Source organism: Poecilia mexicana, unplaced genomic scaffold (genome assembly GCF_051168715.1).
Source record: "Poecilia mexicana isolate PSO_F unplaced genomic scaffold, ASM5116871v1 scaffold_17, whole genome shotgun sequence".
NCBI classification, from domain to species: domain Eukaryota; kingdom Metazoa; phylum Chordata; class Actinopteri; order Cyprinodontiformes; family Poeciliidae; genus Poecilia; species Poecilia mexicana.
This window is the reverse complement of record NW_028263386.1, coordinates 7,232,835-7,251,348: the sequence shown is the minus strand read 5'-3', so window position 1 is coordinate 7,251,348 and position 18,514 is coordinate 7,232,835. Positions and strand designations below refer to the sequence as shown.

The following is an 18,514-nucleotide window of genomic DNA, read 5'->3' as shown; positions in this document are numbered from 1 at the left end:
GCCTGTCCCTCCTACACTTTACACCTGCTTCCAATAAAAACAAAGATGGCGGTTTGATAAACTAAAGGAGAACCACCTCTGCTTTTACTGGGGTTAAATCTGGGGCTGGTTTATTAATGGAAAATTTAACTGTGATCATTTGAAACAATTATTCATTGAGTTTGGAGAAATGATGCATTTAATGCTTTCAAAGAATCATAAGTTATCTTGAATCTTACAATAAAGCAAATGTATTCCAAACATATGAAAATATAAATGAATAATTTTCACATCTAATAACAGAAAGGACCAAGATATTTTGAGGCACCAATTTTCCAGATATTCCAATTAATTTCCCTTTGGGATTAATAAAGTTTTTTGAATTTGAATATTTTACTGAAAGATCATATATCTGTGCACTGAGGTTCATGTAGATGCATTTGTAGCTGTCAAATTTCTCCACATTTAAATTCAAAGTATCAAACTGAGTAGTAAATTCTGCAGATTATGGTTTTCAGAGTCCAGCTTGTTTCCACACAAACAAACTGGCTCGACCTTTCTGTTCAGCTAAATGCTGCGGGTGAGGGCCGCTTCGCCCTCTTGCAGTTTTAGTCAATTCTGTCGCATTCTGCACCAACAAGGCGTGAATTTATCTCCGAGAGGACGACGTTTCGCAGATCCTTATATCTTCTACATGTGGGCTCAACGTGCACCAGCCGGGAGTTACCACAAAGTAAGGTCATACTTGCAAATTAGAATATATAAAAATAAAAGTTTTTTGTAGATTAGTTTGTTCTTTGGATTGGATGGTACAATAAATACCTTCTGAGCCATTTCTAAAACTAGAATTGGCAAGTTGCAAAGAGGGATGTGAAATAAGTAACAAAGTAAACAACCTAACTAATGTCAGACAAACTGAAGTTGTAAAAATAACACAAATGGAAGCAAACAAATAGCAATGAGTGGGCCCTAAATAATGGTTATGAACTGGCAGCAGAGCTGCTCATAAAACCAATCACAACGTTTGCTTCGAGCACAAAGGTCCAATTCAATTTTAACCACAAATGTTCCTCAAAATATTTTTGTTTTGCTACTTTTTTCACCTTTTGCAATAAAAAAAATTAAATAAATAAAACATAAATATTTTGAAACTGTGAATAAGTTGCATTTTTGGAAAATAACTAACTAGTTGGATGAATGGTAGGAGTGGACGGAATGGCTTAAAAATATAATCTTCTTTTCAAACTAAATTCAATTTACAATATATTTTTTTGTCTTAAAAAATACAAATTACAGAAAATATCTTAAAGAACTAAAAATAATTTCTTCTCAGTCGACCTGAATTCAAAGTTGGAAAAAAGGAAGTTGTGAAGGACGTTTGTAAAACAAGATGGCAGCTCTCGGGTCTCCCAAGTGGGGCATTGGAAAAAGAAATACTCAAAAAACAGAAAATTCAATTAATTGATCAAATCGGAATTTTTTTAGGTACTATAACTTCCTCTGCTGATCATTTCCATTGATAATGGTCCTCATCAAACCAAAACAACTGTGAGTACTTGCAGATAAAGTACATTAAAATAATTTGTTGTCAAAGTTGGTACAAAACATCCCAGAGATGAATACAAACTGAATGAACCAAGACAGTACCTGAAAACTTCAGGAATACAGCAACCAAAACCACAAAGCTAAAAAATGACCAAAGGAGGAAAATCATCAGCAAAGCTCCAAACAACTAGACTCACATGTTTGATTAAATTTCTCAAACTAAATAAAACCTTCACAAGCTGCAGTTCCTCCAACAGATAAAGTGAATCCTTTCTATATTTATCATAAAAGTACATTTAGTTCTAACTACTTGGATGTTTGGCAAAAAGGCACATTTCATTTCAGTGACACCCAAGTTATTGTCTTCTTCTTCTCTTTCTTATCACAAAACATGACATCACCCGTGCAGTATTTTCCCACCGAGACGCGCTTCCACGTTTCAAAACGGCGCCACCAGATGAAAGCCCGGCTCTCCGATTGGCCGGGCCTGGACACCGGATCTCATGCCTGGTGGCGCTGAGCGACAATGTGGTGGCGACACTGACGGCACAAGTGAAGCCCGAGACTGATGGGAAGTTCAGGCGCTCCAGACAGAGCCATGTTGTTCGCTTTCGGGATGGGAACCCAACGCCGCCTCTCCCTGTGGCCCCGGGGCCCCTCACTCAACCCGACACCCAGCTGGTTCTTAAGATGCAGATGTTAAATAAAGCTGCTCGAAGGGGAAACATTGCGGTTAACGTGTGAAGAAGGCACGCAGAAACAATACCACTTAAAATAAGAACTGCTGGACATGGAGTGAGTAGCACAGCAACAGGTGGGGGAGGGAGAGCACAGCACTTACTATATGCAATATACATCTAGTTTCCAGGTGGGTCCAAAATATCAATAATAGATACTAAGTCGGTATAAGTATCTGATCAATACAAGGGCTGGATGATATGGCTGAAAAACAATATAAAACAATATAAGCATTTCATATACAATTATCTATAATTATTGATTAGTTTTTTTGTTTTAAATATCTAAAATAATGCCAAACTGGTGGTGTGACCTTTCCTGTTTTACCCACAGTTCTCACTGCACCCTGCTGTGTTTTTTGTTTCTTTTAAGCAGTTATGAGGCATGGGGACAAAACCTGAAACTGCTGCTGTGCCAGTTACTCAGGAGGTTGTTGCTAGGTAACCAGAGAGTGAGCAGTTGTTGCTAAGCAACCAAAGAGTGAGCGAGTCAGTTGATTCCTCCAATCTTGCTCATCTGGCCGAGAGAGGGTGGCTAAACTTTTTGACAAACTCTTTCATCTCCCAGAATGCATTGGGGTTCTGAATCAGAGTTCAGCAAATATTCGATTATTGAATATTCTAGCAGACGTACTATCTATCACAGTGTTTTGTTGCTGATTTATTGTCCAGCCCTAATCGATACGAACATGATAAGATCAATACTTCAGTTTCAGATCTCATCTTGAATTTTTATTTTATTTTTTTATTATAGCTTCTCAGCTCAATCATAAAAATAGTTTTTGCTTTGATTTGCTCTCAATTTACAATATTTCATACTTTGCTTAAGAAAACAATGCACATACATTTGTTTTGTTTTTATATTTCTACTGCCTATCATGTGTTATCCAATAACTTTTTTAGTCACCTATAATTTGTTTTAAATTATGTCCTAGATTTTAATCAAATATTTCAAAGGAAAACCAACAAAAACTCCTAAAGTTCATAAGTTAGATGGTATATCATATTTAAATAAGTATTGGGATCAGTATCTGCTTGGTGTTGGACTGATACCAAAATATGTAGTATGGCACACTTCTATAGGAAATCCAGAACAGCAAAAAAAAAAAAGAAAGAAAAAACAACGGCAAAAAAATGAATAAAATAAAATAAACAAAAATTAGAGATGCAGTGATTACAATTTTCCAGGCTGGTATCAATTTTCTTTTTTCTTTCCAAACACGTTTCTGATTTTTCTTTTTTAAAGACTGCAAAGCATAAATATGTTCCACAATGTATATAGTAGTTTCAAATACATCAGGAAATTATTTAATTACAAAATATTCTCCATTTTTGAATGTCGCTAGCTTTCATCATCATTTTTTTTAAAGTATAGCAAAAAATAAATAAATACTTGCCCCTTTCCGGTTTTTTAACTGTAATTGTAGTCCTTATTAAATCAAGAAATACCTGTGAGGAAACACATTTTTCTGTTTCAGTAGCCTCATTCAGGCCTGATTACCCTCAAGCCTGAATGTAGAGTCGAGAAATCACTAAAAAAATCCCTCTGACAAAACGAAGTAGGCTGAAGGATCTAAAAAATCCTCAATAATAATGAATATAAGATCAGTCTTTGACATCTATCAGTGTGGAAACAGTCATGAAGCCACGGAAATGCACAGAGCAGTTCTCAGGTGCAGCCTACCAATCTACCAAATTTACTCCAAAAGCAAGACGACGCCTCATTCAGAAGGTCACAAAGAACCCACAACAACATCTGACGCACTGAAGGACCAACATGCATCAGTTCAGGTCAGAGTTCATGATTCAACGACATGGAGGCCGGGCAAAAATGGCATCAGTGAGAGAGTTTCAAGGTTAAAACTGAAAAGCAAGAAGGGAAAATAAAGGTCCGTTACACTTACAGAGAAAAACATAATATTCTGCGAATGGCGCAGATAAAAGTAAACCATTAGAAATGTATGCATCCTGTTAAGTCCAACATGAAAATGTCTAGTATGAAGTTCTGCAGCTGTTTCAGAACCTGGAAGACTTGAAATCCATGAATTAAGCTGTCTATGAGAAAACCCTAAAGGAAAACGTCCAACTGTCAGTTTCAGAGGAGTTTAAACAAAAAAAAAAAGTGGAGCGGCCTAGTCCAAGTCCATTCAAGGCAATTCAAACTAAAAACTTCCCAATATGACTGTGTCAAAACAGAAACCTCACCAGCAGTTTCAGCAAATGTTGTCATAAAAGTTAGGGGACAAAAACTTTTTCACAGATTGTTTGAATAACTTTATTTCCCAGTGAAATTTGTTTTTTGCATTTGTTCAGTTCATCCGCTCCGATATGCAAAAGAACAAAAAGAAGGGTGCAGATACTTTTACACAGAATCTCAAGTATTTTTTGGTTTAGTTTCTACTGGAAACATCTTTTCAGTAAGATATAGGAGCTTGTTTTGAGCAAATCATTTCCTAATATTGATGAAAAAGTTCTAGTTCCATTGGCAGATTATTTTACTCGTAATATGGGGAAAATGTTCTGGTTATAAGTGAAATTATCTGCCAATGGAGCTGGTAGTTTTTCCATCAATGTTAAGTAAATATTGACTTATTATCAGGGGAGTCCAAACGTTTTGCATGAAGTTTTCAGGGGCCAACGTTTTCTTTTTTTACCCCCCAATTAACAACCCAAAATATTGTAAATTACTTCTCTTTCACCTGCACATCAGTAAATAAACATGTAATATTTAACGTTTGCTGTCATTTTGGGTTCAACATGAAGGCTATGAAATATTTGTAGTTTATTTCCAGTAATAAAAAATAAGAATCTTCTTCTACAAACTTTCCTCTCTTTTTTTGTCAAATGTCCAATAAGTTTGTTTTTGAATTAAAAAAAAACTGGCTATGTGTTTTTGTGAGATAAAAAAGGGTAACTAAAGAAAAATTATTTGTGCTGTAGTTAACATTTTAAGAAGACATAATTTTAAAAACTTACAAAAGGTCATGTTTGTGCCAGTCTTGATTTAGGCCAGAAATGGCCCTTGGGTGAAAGGACATCCCTACACTACACTATATTTTGCTTAAATGTTACTTATAAGTTATTTTTTGTCATATTTAAAGTGTACAGGATATTTTCACTGCTATCTAGAACTACCTTGGTGAGATTTTGTGTTGGTGAGCTTCAGAGCCGGCTCTCCAAAGCGCAGACCAACGGGCAAACTACAGATTAACCGTTCACACTTCCGTTCAGTTACAGTAAAAATCTATCTATAGCTCTTTATCAATTCGTCACTCCTGCTCTGTGGCTGCGCAGCCAGTCTCAAACAAGGAACACTTTCAGAATTATGTAAAACATTATCTACATTTCCAACACATGACCTCGTGCTATTGAATGGCTGATCACACACACAGAAGAATCCCGTGTGCTCCCGACTCCTGTATTCAAATCCACACGGTTAACAGGGAACCGAGCCGCCCGGCAGGCTGCCACTCTCATCCGCTTCAAGGTAAACGGCTTCTTTAGAAAGGTGTGAAGGGAGGAAGGAAGCAGCAAATTTCCAGCTAAAAGCGCCCTGAGTTTTATCTCCCGCATCGCCGCTGTCCGACATACCTCGCCGCTGAAACACCAAACCATTATATCACATGCCATCTAACGCCCACGTAAGCACACGTTGGGGGGAAAAAGATTAAAAACACACGCATACTCAGCACACAAGCAAAAACACATCCACAGGAAGTTTTAAAAAGAGAAGGCACTTACCTGTGGATAGTCAAAGTCTGAGAGTGGTGCTATGCTTTTGATGTATTCGATCCTAAACTGGTTCTCTGGGTTGGCTATTGGGACTGGGGGTATTAAAGTGCTCATCGCAGACACTATAGTCTATAAACCAGAAATGGGAGACAAAAAAAACAGAAAAGGCACTAAGCAGGATGAATACAGGAGGAGGAGGAGAGGGGGGGATGCTAAAAAGCCGGTATAATAATCAGTAAAATGGGATGCAACAACAAACACTCAGAGGGAAACTCACCACTATGGCATCCTTCACGTTTTTCCGAATGTCCTGTATTTTCTGTTTCTTTTCTCTGCATGGAGACAAAACACACTGATGAGGAAGTGAAGACCAAAAGTATAAAATAAAAAAAATGAAACACACAGAGCGATCCTACACAGCTTTTATAAGGCTTCAGACGTTCACAGACTCATTTTATCACTTTAATTTAAATGTAAATGCTAAATGTAGCTAAGAAATTTATCAAGATGGTTTTAGAAGGAAGGAAGGAAGGAAGGAAGGAAGGAAGGAAGGAAGGAAGGAAGGAAGGAAGGAAGGAAGGAAGGAAGGAAGGAAGGAAGGAAGGAAGGAAGGAAGGAAGGAAGGAAGGGAGGGAGGGTGGAAGTAGGGAGGAAGGAAGGAAGGAAGGAAGGAAGGAAGGAAGGAAGGAAGGAAGGAAGGAAGGAAGGAAGGAAGGAAGGAAGGAAGGAAGGAAGGAAGGAAGGAAGGAAGGAGAAAATTGAGGGAAAACCAGATACAAGGAATAAAGAAAGACAATTAAGAAAAGAAAAATGAAAGAAAGTAAGGGTAGTGAAGAAAGGAGGTACAGAAGGAAACCAGAAAGGATTAAATTAAGGAAAGACACAAGGAAAAAGGAAGTGAAGACACAAGGAAGGAAAAATACAAGACGAAAAATAAAAATTACAGCTTGGAAGCAAAGACACATGGAAGAAAGAGAAGCAGGAAGGACACACATCAGGATGGAGGGTTTATGGGCCGAACATTTCCTCTAAAACCAGGAAACGGTTTTCAGTCTTTTTATTCTGCACTTCATTCGCTCAATGCGTTCAGATTTTGGACGTTGACCCACAAGTTGGTCCACAGACCTTCTGGTTCTCTTCAAAATCACGATAAAAATGGCCAACAATGTTCCTCCTTTAGCCGTAAACTACACGGTTCAGGCATGTGCTGCTGGACTCTACAAGCAGCTTAAAAACACAAAAAACTGCGACAAGATGATCGTTATTATATGTTCTAACCAAGGAAAGGCAAATAAATCATACAATCCATGATCAGAAATGTCTGAGTGTCTGTTTTTGGTTAAAAATACTTTATGCACAAACACAAACCATTTATTAAAGTTTATCTTAAAAGTTTACTTCCTTGTACGTCTCGGAGTAAAATTTACATGTATATTACATGATTGGAGCTTATAACGGAAGTAACTTCACTTTCAAGACCTGCTGAATCAATGGATCATTATCCATTCCTACCAGAATAATCGCTGATGCGTCCTGCCAGTGTTCCGCTTTTCCACCATTTTATTAAAAAATTTACTCTTCCCAGATTTTAAAGTCTAAAAGCACAAATATTCTTTGGTGGGTTGCAATGAGCTCTGTGGAGATCATTCATGGTGAAAACTCCATTTGGATCCATGTTGAATATTTAGCTAAGTTTACATCTATTCTATCTATTAAAAAGTTATTCTTTTATTTAGGAAGAATCTCTTTTCACAGGTTTTGCATAAAAACAGCAAAAGTAAACCTGTCCTGACAATAGAGCGCACCCCTGATCCCGGTACGTTCACACTATACAAAACAGAGTCGACATAAATCGCAATGCGTGTGCAAAGTGCATTTGATTTCCGCATGTTTACAACCAAATTATGAATGTTTTTTCTTTTCTAAGCTGCTATCCTGCTGTTTCTTTAACTACTCAAACACATGAAAGCAGCTTATTTCATCTCCTGGACATCAAAATCAATCCAACAAACCAGCTGGGGTGACCCCTCAGTGTATTTTTGGCATGTTTCTCTTAAAATACTCCTCTAGTAAGAGTAGGCAACCACTTTAAGAAGCTGATTTATCTATGATTTCTTGTATACAGTAGGGCTGAAACGATTAATCGGATTAATTGTGATTAATAGAATCAATTATCAACTAACTCAGAAATCGATTAATCGTTACACAGACGATAAAAAAGGACATTTTGTGAATGAATAACACAGTCAGAGTAATGATTAAGGCAATATTTTGCATGTAAGGTAAGAAAAAACAACTTTGTCTGTAAACCAAAAGTCTTCGATCTGCAATTTTAGCTCTGCCTCGTTCAAATCCACTAAAGGAAAGCTATATTATTGCTATATTATTTGTTTATTTTCATATTTTAATGTTTTCCTTACATTGTATAAAGAAGACTTAAGTGGTCAAATTAAAAATCTGCAGAATGTGCCAATTTTCTTGTCTGATTAATCGTCAAAAGAATTACTAAAACAATCGTTAGCTACAGCAGTAGCATGTAAACCTATGGCATATTAATGTTTTATCCATCCTGTAGCTGACATTAGCATGCATTATTTACAGAAACAAACATTAAAGGACAATTTGTGTCGTTACAAATACGTAAAATAAGAAAATAGCTACAATTGTAAGCAGACTTGCAGGTACTTGTAGCTCTACACTTGTAGCTGTCCCTGTGAAAAACAATCTGTTTTAAAGGGCTTCAAAAATGCTAACGTTCTTATTCATGCACACAAATCAGAATACCCTGCTTCTATTTTGAAAATCTGGCATTTATTTTTAGGCTAACCACTGCCGCTAAGCTACGTTAGCACTACTGTGTGTGCACCAGTGTCAGCTCATGCTGGAAAAAGAAACCGATACGATATGTAGGGGCTTTAACGATACGCTCACTTCTAAGTAAGGGGAATTACATTAATAGCACTGCAGTTTGAACTGTTTGCTGTCATTTAAAGATTTCACATTTTGCTTGGCTATAAAATATTCTGTCTGTTGGAGGAACTCTTACTTACCACAATCTCATTTTGTAAGACTGCACTGTCTTTCTAAACATTAGTACGCCATGTTACATTTTATTAAGCTGCAATAACTTTTGGTACTGACAGCCATTAAACATCATACTCAGTTTATTTTATATTATACAGTTGGAGCAACTGAGTTGATCAAGCCCTGAACAACAATCAGTAATCAATTGTTCACATCTTCTTTCACCTTAACATACGAGCTAAATGAGGTAAAGTTGAACAGATTGCAGGTAAGATTTTGAACTAAAAGTCTTGAGTAAATTGAACAAAGGGACAACATTTCTTGTTGCAGTATCACTTAATTTAACTATAATCTGCAAGTGCAAATAAAATTAAAACCAGATAGGCATAAATCTGCAAAAAAAAGGTATTCTTAGTATTGCATTTAAATGGTTTATATAGTAAAATCCTGCCTACTCTTGAAAAAAACACATTTTAATTGCTACATTCATTCCTGTAGTTAAAATACTCTGACGTCTTGCAGGTCTGAGCTGAGATCAATCGAGACAGAGAGAGGAAAGAGGTGAAATGGGATTCATGCTAAGAGGTTAAAGGTCTTCAAGAAGAAAAACCAGACCTAAAATTTTATTCTAACATAGTTTAAAGTATTGTGTGATTAAAGCACAAGCTATGATTTAACTTATAAGCAGGTAAAACTCAGTGATAATTGCATTATTTTTGCAGTTACATCTCAATAGAAAGGTTGTCCCTCCTCAGTATAAATCTATTAAATAAATACTTCCTAGCATTTAGACAGTTTTGCTTATTATCATAAGCTACAATTCAATTACGATCTAAAAAGAATAGTAATTATATTATTATTACTGGATTTGAATGTCAATAACAGATACTGACTTGTTTTGCTAAATACATGTAATTAATTTACAAATAAAGAGGATTTTCTTATAGATAAACATTTCTGACATGTTATAAGCCTCTAAGCCTCTTTAAAACAGACATTAGTTCAAATTAATTAAGATAATAAGGGAAAACAGGGCTCAGTCTTAGAAATTACAAATGTTTAAGCAGCAAAATAGACCGAAAACCATTTTACTGGTTAAATTTATGCCAAAAAACCTCCTCTAGAAAGTGAAATAATTTGATCATTATCAGAAACAATGCTGAGATAATTTACCCCATCATTATAATTTTTTAATCTTGGTTAAACCTTGCAGCCTGTCTTTAATTTCCATACACATGCAGAGGATTTTCCTGCAGTTAAAAGACTCTGACATGTTGCAGGCCTGTTTAAAACAGACCAAGATCAATGCCATGCAAGGCCTTGCAGCAAAACAAATCATCAATAGGCCTATGTCGATCACAACCTTTCTTTCCCCCATGCATGAAACAGGAAACTGTTTTTTTTGTTGTTGTTTTTTTCACTGACAGGCTTCGTGATACACTCAAAACCCCCACATTTATAGCTGTACCTTTTTTTTTTTTTTTAAACAGAGCAGAAATAGTGGGGGAAAGAGGCAGATATTAGCAGGTTTGCATGGTGGTTACAGGGCCCCAACAGGCGCTGCAGTGGCAGCAGGCTGTGTGCTGGCCTCGGCGGCGTTATTCATTAGCAGAGTAGCCATAAACGAGAGCATAAATGTAATTTTCTGTGCAGTTTTTAAATGCGCAGCACTCACTCAGCGTTGAAGCCGTTGACGTGTAGAATCCTCATCTGCTTCACAATGGTGCTTTTTCCGGACTCTCCCGCACCTTCGACAGAAAAAATATAAATATATATATAAAAACACAAATTTAGCACCACGCGACTACATCCTGCCCACATATTAGGGGGTAAATATGCTCAACCGTGGGGGTAAATTGTTATTATTATTAATTGTAAGGCTGTAGAGCTTCCATCAATATCCACCCCCATGACATATTATTGCTGCTGTCAAAGAAATACGGCTACGTGTTCGGTAAACGAAACGGATTAGTCCACATTTTAAACACCAGCCACCGCGTTTAAACGAGCCTTACCCAGCAGTAAGAGCCTGTGTGTTGCTTTATACGCCTGTCTCTCCTTCTGTAGCTGCTTTTCTATCTTTTTATTAGCTTCTCGTTGTGCCTTTTCGTCGATGCGTTGGTCTTCAGTCTTGCTGTTGCCCAAACAACCCATCTTCCGTCACCCTCAACCCTTCCTTGTGGAGCCGTTAAAAATAATATCGTTGTAAAGAGAAGAAAAAATGGCAGCCGCGGAGGATGGGATTTTAAAAAATAATAATAGTCACACCAACAACGAGTGTGCTGTGAAAATAATAATAATAATAAATCTCTGCGAGGCTTCTCTCCGTCCGTCCGTCCGTCGGAGGGAGGAATATGTTCCCCCGTTACAATTCCGCTTCAGCCGCAGCAGACCGTCATCCGCGCCGACGAAGAACAACCGCTCGATTCACCGAGGAAATATTTAAAATATTTACATAAATAAGAACAGAAAGAAAAAAAGAGAGAGAGGGAGAGAGACAGAGAGAGACAGGGGGGGATTTCAATTTCTGGGAATCCGGTCAACTGTTCCTATCACGTCTCCAGCCCCTCTCCTCTCTCAGTGGTTTTTTTTCTGTCTGAATTTCTACCAGTGTTTCTGTCTCTTTAACTCAGCACTGCCTCTCTCTGTGGCACCAGGAAGTAGCCGCGGACCGTGGAGGCAAGAAAACAAACCTCCGTTAAACTGTAACGTTAACGATCAGCCCGGCGACAGCATTTTATAACTGGGTGAAGTTGGAACAGACGAGCCGTTACAGATTTAGTCCTGATATGATAATAATAAAAAAGTAAGGAAATAAAACGGTAGAATGGGTGGAAGGCCAGACGCCTGTTTACAAGAGGGGCTGGGTCTCTGTCTGCTAGTGAGATGGCCCTGACCCACACTGGTTGACATAGTTCCTGTAAGAACTGGGGTTAACTGGAATATGACTGTACACTTTATTATACGTTATTAAAACATTTTAAATCACGTTATTGACCATTTAAAACGTTTTAAATCACGTTATTAGACATTTAAAACATGTTAAATCATGTTATTAGACATTTAAAACATTTTAAATCACGTTATTAACCATTTCAAACATGACAGACAGACAGACAGACAGACAGACAGATGGAAGAGTCACCTGATGGATGGAAGGATTCATTTTGGATTACTGGCTGTTTGTTTCAATGGATGGATGGAAAATTATCAGATGATGGATGGATGGATGGATGAATGGATGGATGGATGGATGGATGGATGGATGGATGGATGGATGGATGGATGGATGGATGGATGGATGGATGGATGGATGGATGGATGGATGGGTGGATGGGTGGAAGGATGGAAAATTATCAGATGATGGATGGATGGATGGATGGATGGGTGGAAGGATGGATGGATGGATGGATGGATGGATGGATGGATGGATGGATGGATGGATGGATGGATGGATGGATGGATGGATGGATGGATAATTATCAGATGATGGATGGATGGATGGATGGATATGGAAAATTATCAGATGATGGATGGATGGATGGATGGATGGATGGATGGATGGATGGATGGATGGATGGATGGATGGATGGATGGATGGATGGATGGATGGATGGATGGATGGATGGATGGATGGACCGATCGATCAATCATGGGACGTTGTTATTTTTGTCCTACAGCCATAATTATCAACAGGTTCTTGATGTTGCTGGTACTTTAACTCAAACTGTGGGCTTTGACTAGACAGAACTAAGATTGAGCTTTTAGGCAACAAACACTGAAGACGGGTTTGGTTTACAACAAAGAACAAATACACAGAAAAGCAAATCTATAAAAACCATGTAAAAAATGAGGACAAACATTGAATACTTTATTAAGACTTCTTCATGAAACGCTGCATTAGATGCCAGATGTCCTCTGTTCTGGTGTCCAAATGATGCAGTTTTAGTCTCTCTTCACGTTCCTTCCCATGAAAGTTAAGCTGGTACAGTCTTCCTGATTGTTCAGGCTCTTTCCCACGATGTCATCTTACTGGTTTTTGGAGACTTCTTTTAGCATCTTGCGGTCTGCTTTCAAGGTGAACTTCCATTAACGTTCAGACCTGGGCATGTTGGCAATTGTTTTCAATGTCCTCCTCTTGTGGACTACAGGGAATTGGCTGATTTCAAATCAACGCTGACCTCCTTAAATCCTTACCAGATGTAGAAACGTACAAGTCTCAGAGTAAAACTTCCTTCAAAAATGCTGAGAAATTATATTCTCATCATCTGCTCGTCATTTTAGGATGGAGCAGACGAGGTGGTGACCTCAACAGAAATATCTTTTTCATTTCATTTCACAAAGCATTTTAAAAGATTTTATCTCAAAAGATTCTTATCCCTAAAGGAAATCAATTTTTCTCATAACTTGTATTATATAAGAAACTTCAAACAGTCGATGGTGATGCTATAGGCAGGTAGGTAGCAGTCAGTCTGGCGACTAATCTGAAAACACCTCTGACTGAAGACTGATGTCGTATGACAGTCTCATCATGACTGATATCATGGTTTCCCTCGGTATATTATAAGCCTGGCGGGCCACCAGGCTTAGAGTTGTTAATTTATTCGCTTTATATTATGATTGCCTTTTTTAAGACTTTACAGTTGGCGTTTAGATATTAATCTTCCAGTCTTCCAAAAATGCATAACTATCAAATGATATTTTCAAATTTCCTGTCAACTTTAAACATTTTTTGACTCAAAATTGCGGCGTTAGGCTGGATTACTGCCGAAACGCCCTGAGCGACGGGCTTAGCAAGTTTTCTGGGGGAAACCAGAAACAATATTCCACAGCAACATTTCCTGGATGACACCATAAGTTGTTAGCAAGCAACACTAATCCATCTCCTTTGATTTTGCCACTCCTTTTTAAATCTCTGTCTGGTCTAATGGTTATAAAACTGGGCAGAGAGACATTGGAGTCTGTCTGTCTGTCTGTTATATGGTTATTTTTATAACAAAGCATTGCACTATTTATTGTTTTTTATTGCAAAAGGCCAAAATAAGTACACTTCAAAAAGATTTCAATTCAGATTAATGCTGAACTTGGTTTAAAAATATATCCTATGCATGCTTTATCGTATGGTTACATCTCCCGCAACTCAACAAAAGTTTGCAGATATAAGAAATACTGAAATGCTAAAGTATTTTCAGTGAAATTCAGGGCTGGGAATTTTAATAATAAAAAATGGCTGGGAGTTTTTTGTTCTTTTTTTTTTTGTTCTTAAGCACTTGGGATGTTTTTAGGAGCTGCTCAGACTCAAATGATAGTGCATGAATAGATCCCCTTTAACAATTTACATATTTCATAAAAATTTTGTTTATTAAGCAGTTAGAACTAAAGAAAAAAGACAAATTTATGCGGTTTAAATGTAGTGAATTTTGTGGTCTGCTAGTAGTTTAAATTTGCTATTTTTGACGCTGAAGCTGTACCTTTTTCAACTATACGTTTTATTAAATTAACTAAAATTTGAAACATTCTTTCCCCTTGAGAATAATTAAGTATTATCCCAATCAAATCTAGTTAAAAAAGACATAAAAATTGAATCGTATTCATAAAACCTGGACATCTTTTATGATTATTTTTTTTAAATAAAGCCTCAACAAAGGTCCAGGAGTAACAAACCCTTGAAATTTTGGCTGAGAAGTGGTTCCATAAATGTTGACATTGACTTTTGTATGGTCTTAATTTTAATTTTTTTACTACACACCTTGTAGGTGACAGTGTTTGCGGGAATGTTGGTTGTTTGTTTTTTGCTCTTTTCTCTTAGAATTGTGATATATTTATATATATATATATATATATATATATATATATATATATATATATATATATATATATATATATATATTATGTGAAAAGCCTAATAAATACATTAAACCCTAAAAGTTGAATCATAAAGCACACACACACACACAAAGAGCGACACATCGTGGACGGCTGGAAATGTTAGATGCGTTACGTCACAGCAAAGCAGCAATCAACCCCACCGTCAAATACAAAGTCCACCGAACGCGGCAGCATGTTAGCAAAGCCTGAGGCACCGAGACACAAAACAGCCTCATAAATTTACTCCAAACCCAGAGACAGTGAACACACCTGCCTGGCGCAGCGAAGGCCCCACCTTAGCAAATACGAAGAGATCATCCGAATAAATAATTGCTCAGGCTAACACTTTTATTTGCTTTCTTCAAAAATATTTACCTGTACTAACAAATAGAGCAGCTGAACACATAAAAAGGGGATTTTTTTTCTCAGGGAGCCGACTCATAAAATACAGAATTCACTTACAGAAATTATTATATTGCACCACCACCCTCTGGAAAACATCTGAAGCTCAATAATAGTTTCATGTTTTAATTGCAGCAGGATAATCTCAAGTTGGAAATGTAGAAAAATGCAGTTGGTATCTAGATCAAATTTTAAAAAATGCATTGCTTATGAGGGTTTTTTTTTCACAGAATCACTGCTGCAACATTTACAGGCAACTTTCTGTAAAATAAACACTGAGGAAACATTTTTGTTTGATTTAAATGTTTCATTAAACTAAGTTTAATATCAGACAAAAATAACCTGAAAAACAAGAAAAAAGGAGAGGAAAGACATGTGTGAGGCAGGAAGAAAGGATGGAAAGAAGGAGATAAAGCAGAAAAGCATAAGAAAGGAAGGATAAAAAGATACAAGAAAAGAAGAAAAAGAGAACAAGGAAGTAAAGGAAGTAGAGATAGAGAGAAAAAGGACACAAAGTAGAAGGAAAGAAAGAAAGAAAGAAAGAAAGAAAGAAAGAAAGAAAGAAAGAAAGAAAGAAAGAAAGAAAGAAAGAGAAAAAATTATAAGAAAAGAAGGTAGTATGTAGGATACAACAAAAGAGGGAAGGACAGTAGTACAAAGCAGTAAGAAGAAAGGTCATGAAGAAGGAAAGAAAGAAGGAGAAATGAAGGAAGAGTATAAAGGATACAACAAAAAAGAAGGAAAGGAAGAATACGAAGGATAAAGGGCACAAGGAATAGACAGAGGGAGGAAGGAAAGGACACAAGGTAGCAAGAAAGGATAAAAGAATACAAAGACAGAAGGGAGAAAGAAAAGAAGAATAAAAGAATACAAATGAAAAAGGAAGGAATTGATAAACAGGAAATAAAGGACACAAAGTAATAAGAAAAGTTACAAGGAAGGAAAGAAAATAGTATAGAGAGGGAAGGAAGGAAGGATGAATAGAATGAAATTTACTTGTTGCAGCAGCACAGTAACAAAATATACCCCATTTAATAGAAAATATATAGAAAAAACTATAAACAACTGCATATTTATAAAGTGAAATAATACAAGGAAAGAAGGAAAGGAAGGAAGGACAGATGGAACAATCTAGTCAGGAAGGAAGGATGAACATAACAGACGGCAGGAAGGATGGTATGACAAGGAAGGAAGAAAAAAGACAGAATGAAGGACATAAAGGAAGGAAGGACAGAAGTAAGAAAGGAACGATGCCAAAAAAGAAGGATTGAAAGGACACAACATTTAGAGAACGGGAAAACAGTCTGGAAATACAAACACCCTTCCATCCTTCCTAATGTATTTTCCCATATTTATCCAGGTCAATATTGAAATCAATTTCCATCCTTTACTAAACTTTATAGGAAAACTTCAAACACAAGAACTGTTCACCCCTGAAATGTTTGGCACAAGAGATTTAGCTAAAAAACAAAAAACAGTTTGTTATTGTAAAGTTACATTTATTTTTACTGCTTGCCACTTGAGTAGCATGTCTTAACTGTAACTTTTAATAGCACTTCTTCCTGAAAGGACAAGTAAATAATCTGTTTTGAGCAATATTTGTGTTTATTTAATCGCGATTAATCAACTATTGAAATAATCGTCAACTAATTTAGTAATCGATTAATCATTAACTGGAGTGTAAGGACTCAAAAAAGGCTTTTGCTGAAAGAACAACATACTCAAAGCAGTAATTAAGCAAAAACTGAATAAAATATATACTAAATTTGCACTTAAGATTAAAAAACACCTTATTCTGTAAATATGTTTCACCCAAAACTTCTTAAATGGAATAATTTTAGCTTCACTCAGTTCAAAACAACTAAAGGAACGCCATGATACTTCACTTTAGGAAATAAAATGTTAATTTTCTTATTTAAAAAATAAAATAAATTATTTATTTGCATCTTTAAATGCACTTCCAATGTTGTATAGATGAAAAATCTGTAGAGTGTTCCAAATATTTTCATCCGATTAATTGATTAATCGTCAGTTACTAGAATAGTCGTTGGCTGCAGCCCTACTTCTTTAAGTTTCAGATCTGGAACAGAGCTTAGCTGCACCGTTGCAGTGAAAGTCCCCGCTTAGTGAAGCCGACATGAAAGGTCTGTGAGTGTGTCACGTTCAGCTCACTGTGGTTTCCTCTGACACCAGATGTGGTGTGGTTTGTTCATTAGCCATCACTTCTCTACACTGAGACAACCTTTGAATGATTTGTCATTGTTGTCGTTTCTTCTTTTTAAAAAAATTAATTAATAAATAAAGCATGATAAACTCAACCTGAGCTGCAAAAATTAACATCTAAACTGTTGCATTCAAGTCCTACTAACTATGAAGTACATATAGCATTCAAATTTAGCAATATAAACAAGCAGTTGTTGTGATTATTACAATGATATTTGTTTGTAGTGACGTTTTCCAGCATGCAAATTAACCCTAAAACCCTCATTCACCTGTAGTGGGTTGATTACAAAACCACTATTAACGATCTACAACTCTGATGTAAAACAGAAAAAAAAAGAAAAATGGATTCAGTTTCCCCGCCTTGGAAAAAAAAGCAAGGTCAAAACCAGTAACTGATCCACACCTCCCTCTAGTGGCCAGAGGCAGCATTGCATCCGTAATGAGGCTCTATTTGAATGCTGAATAATCATTGCCCATCAAAAGAAGGATAGTTTAGATGTTTATTTATATTTTATGTATTTTTATTTGGTGATTTACATCCTAACCCAAAAAACAACAACCTGTTTTCACATTTATGTCAAGTTTTTCTATTAAAATGCATCTATTTTAGCATTTATACGCAAAGTCGGAGTTCAATCTTTCATTATTATATTAACACCAGATGTTGCTTAAGTTTCTATTTTTATCTCCACCAGTTTTTATCGACATGGTGGGATTTTAAAGCTCAGTTTCAGATTTTCTTTGTCAGAAACAAATTTCATTTTTATTCATTTTTGTTTTGTTTTTGCGTATCAGAACAAAACAAAGAAGTATACAGCAGTATAAAAGTATGCCAAAAAAGTGTTAAGATAAACCTAAAAATAAAAATGTACATTAAAAAAAATCTTATTTAAAAAAGGAATTATTAGCATACATTTCATGTTATCTTCCTGTATCATTTATGTATTTATTTAGAAATTAATTCCAATACAGAACAAAGAATATAAAAGTATAAACAAAATCTG

General features: G+C 36.3%; 2 protein-coding genes across 3 annotated transcripts in view; one reads left to right on the top strand and one right to left on the bottom strand.

The window, feature by feature from the left end:
- Window positions 1-18,514, top strand: part of LOC106930957 (uridylate-specific endoribonuclease C-like) — a 138,655-nt gene that overhangs the window by 83,680 nt on the left and 36,461 nt on the right. The gene's annotated exons all lie outside the window — the stretch shown is intronic.
- The window catches only part of LOC106930948 (guanine nucleotide binding protein (G protein), alpha activating activity polypeptide, olfactory type), an 86,862-nt gene that overhangs the window by 48,229 nt on the left and 20,119 nt on the right, over window positions 1-18,514 (bottom strand). Inside the window, exons 1-4 of one of the 2 annotated variants that reach the window (XM_015008825.2) lie at window positions 11,033-11,615; window positions 10,693-10,765; window positions 6,271-6,325; window positions 6,003-6,122 (exon numbers count right to left, since the gene is read on the bottom strand). In XM_015008825.2, coding sequence (XP_014864311.1) covers window positions 6,003-6,122; window positions 6,271-6,325; window positions 10,693-10,765; window positions 11,033-11,171 — 387 coding nt within the window. In that variant the 5' untranslated portion in view covers window positions 11,172-11,615. Of the gene's footprint in view, window positions 1-6,002; window positions 6,123-6,270; window positions 6,326-10,692; window positions 10,766-11,032; window positions 11,616-18,514 lie in introns of those variants that run through there. The other variant, XM_015008824.2, reaches the window with a different exon arrangement.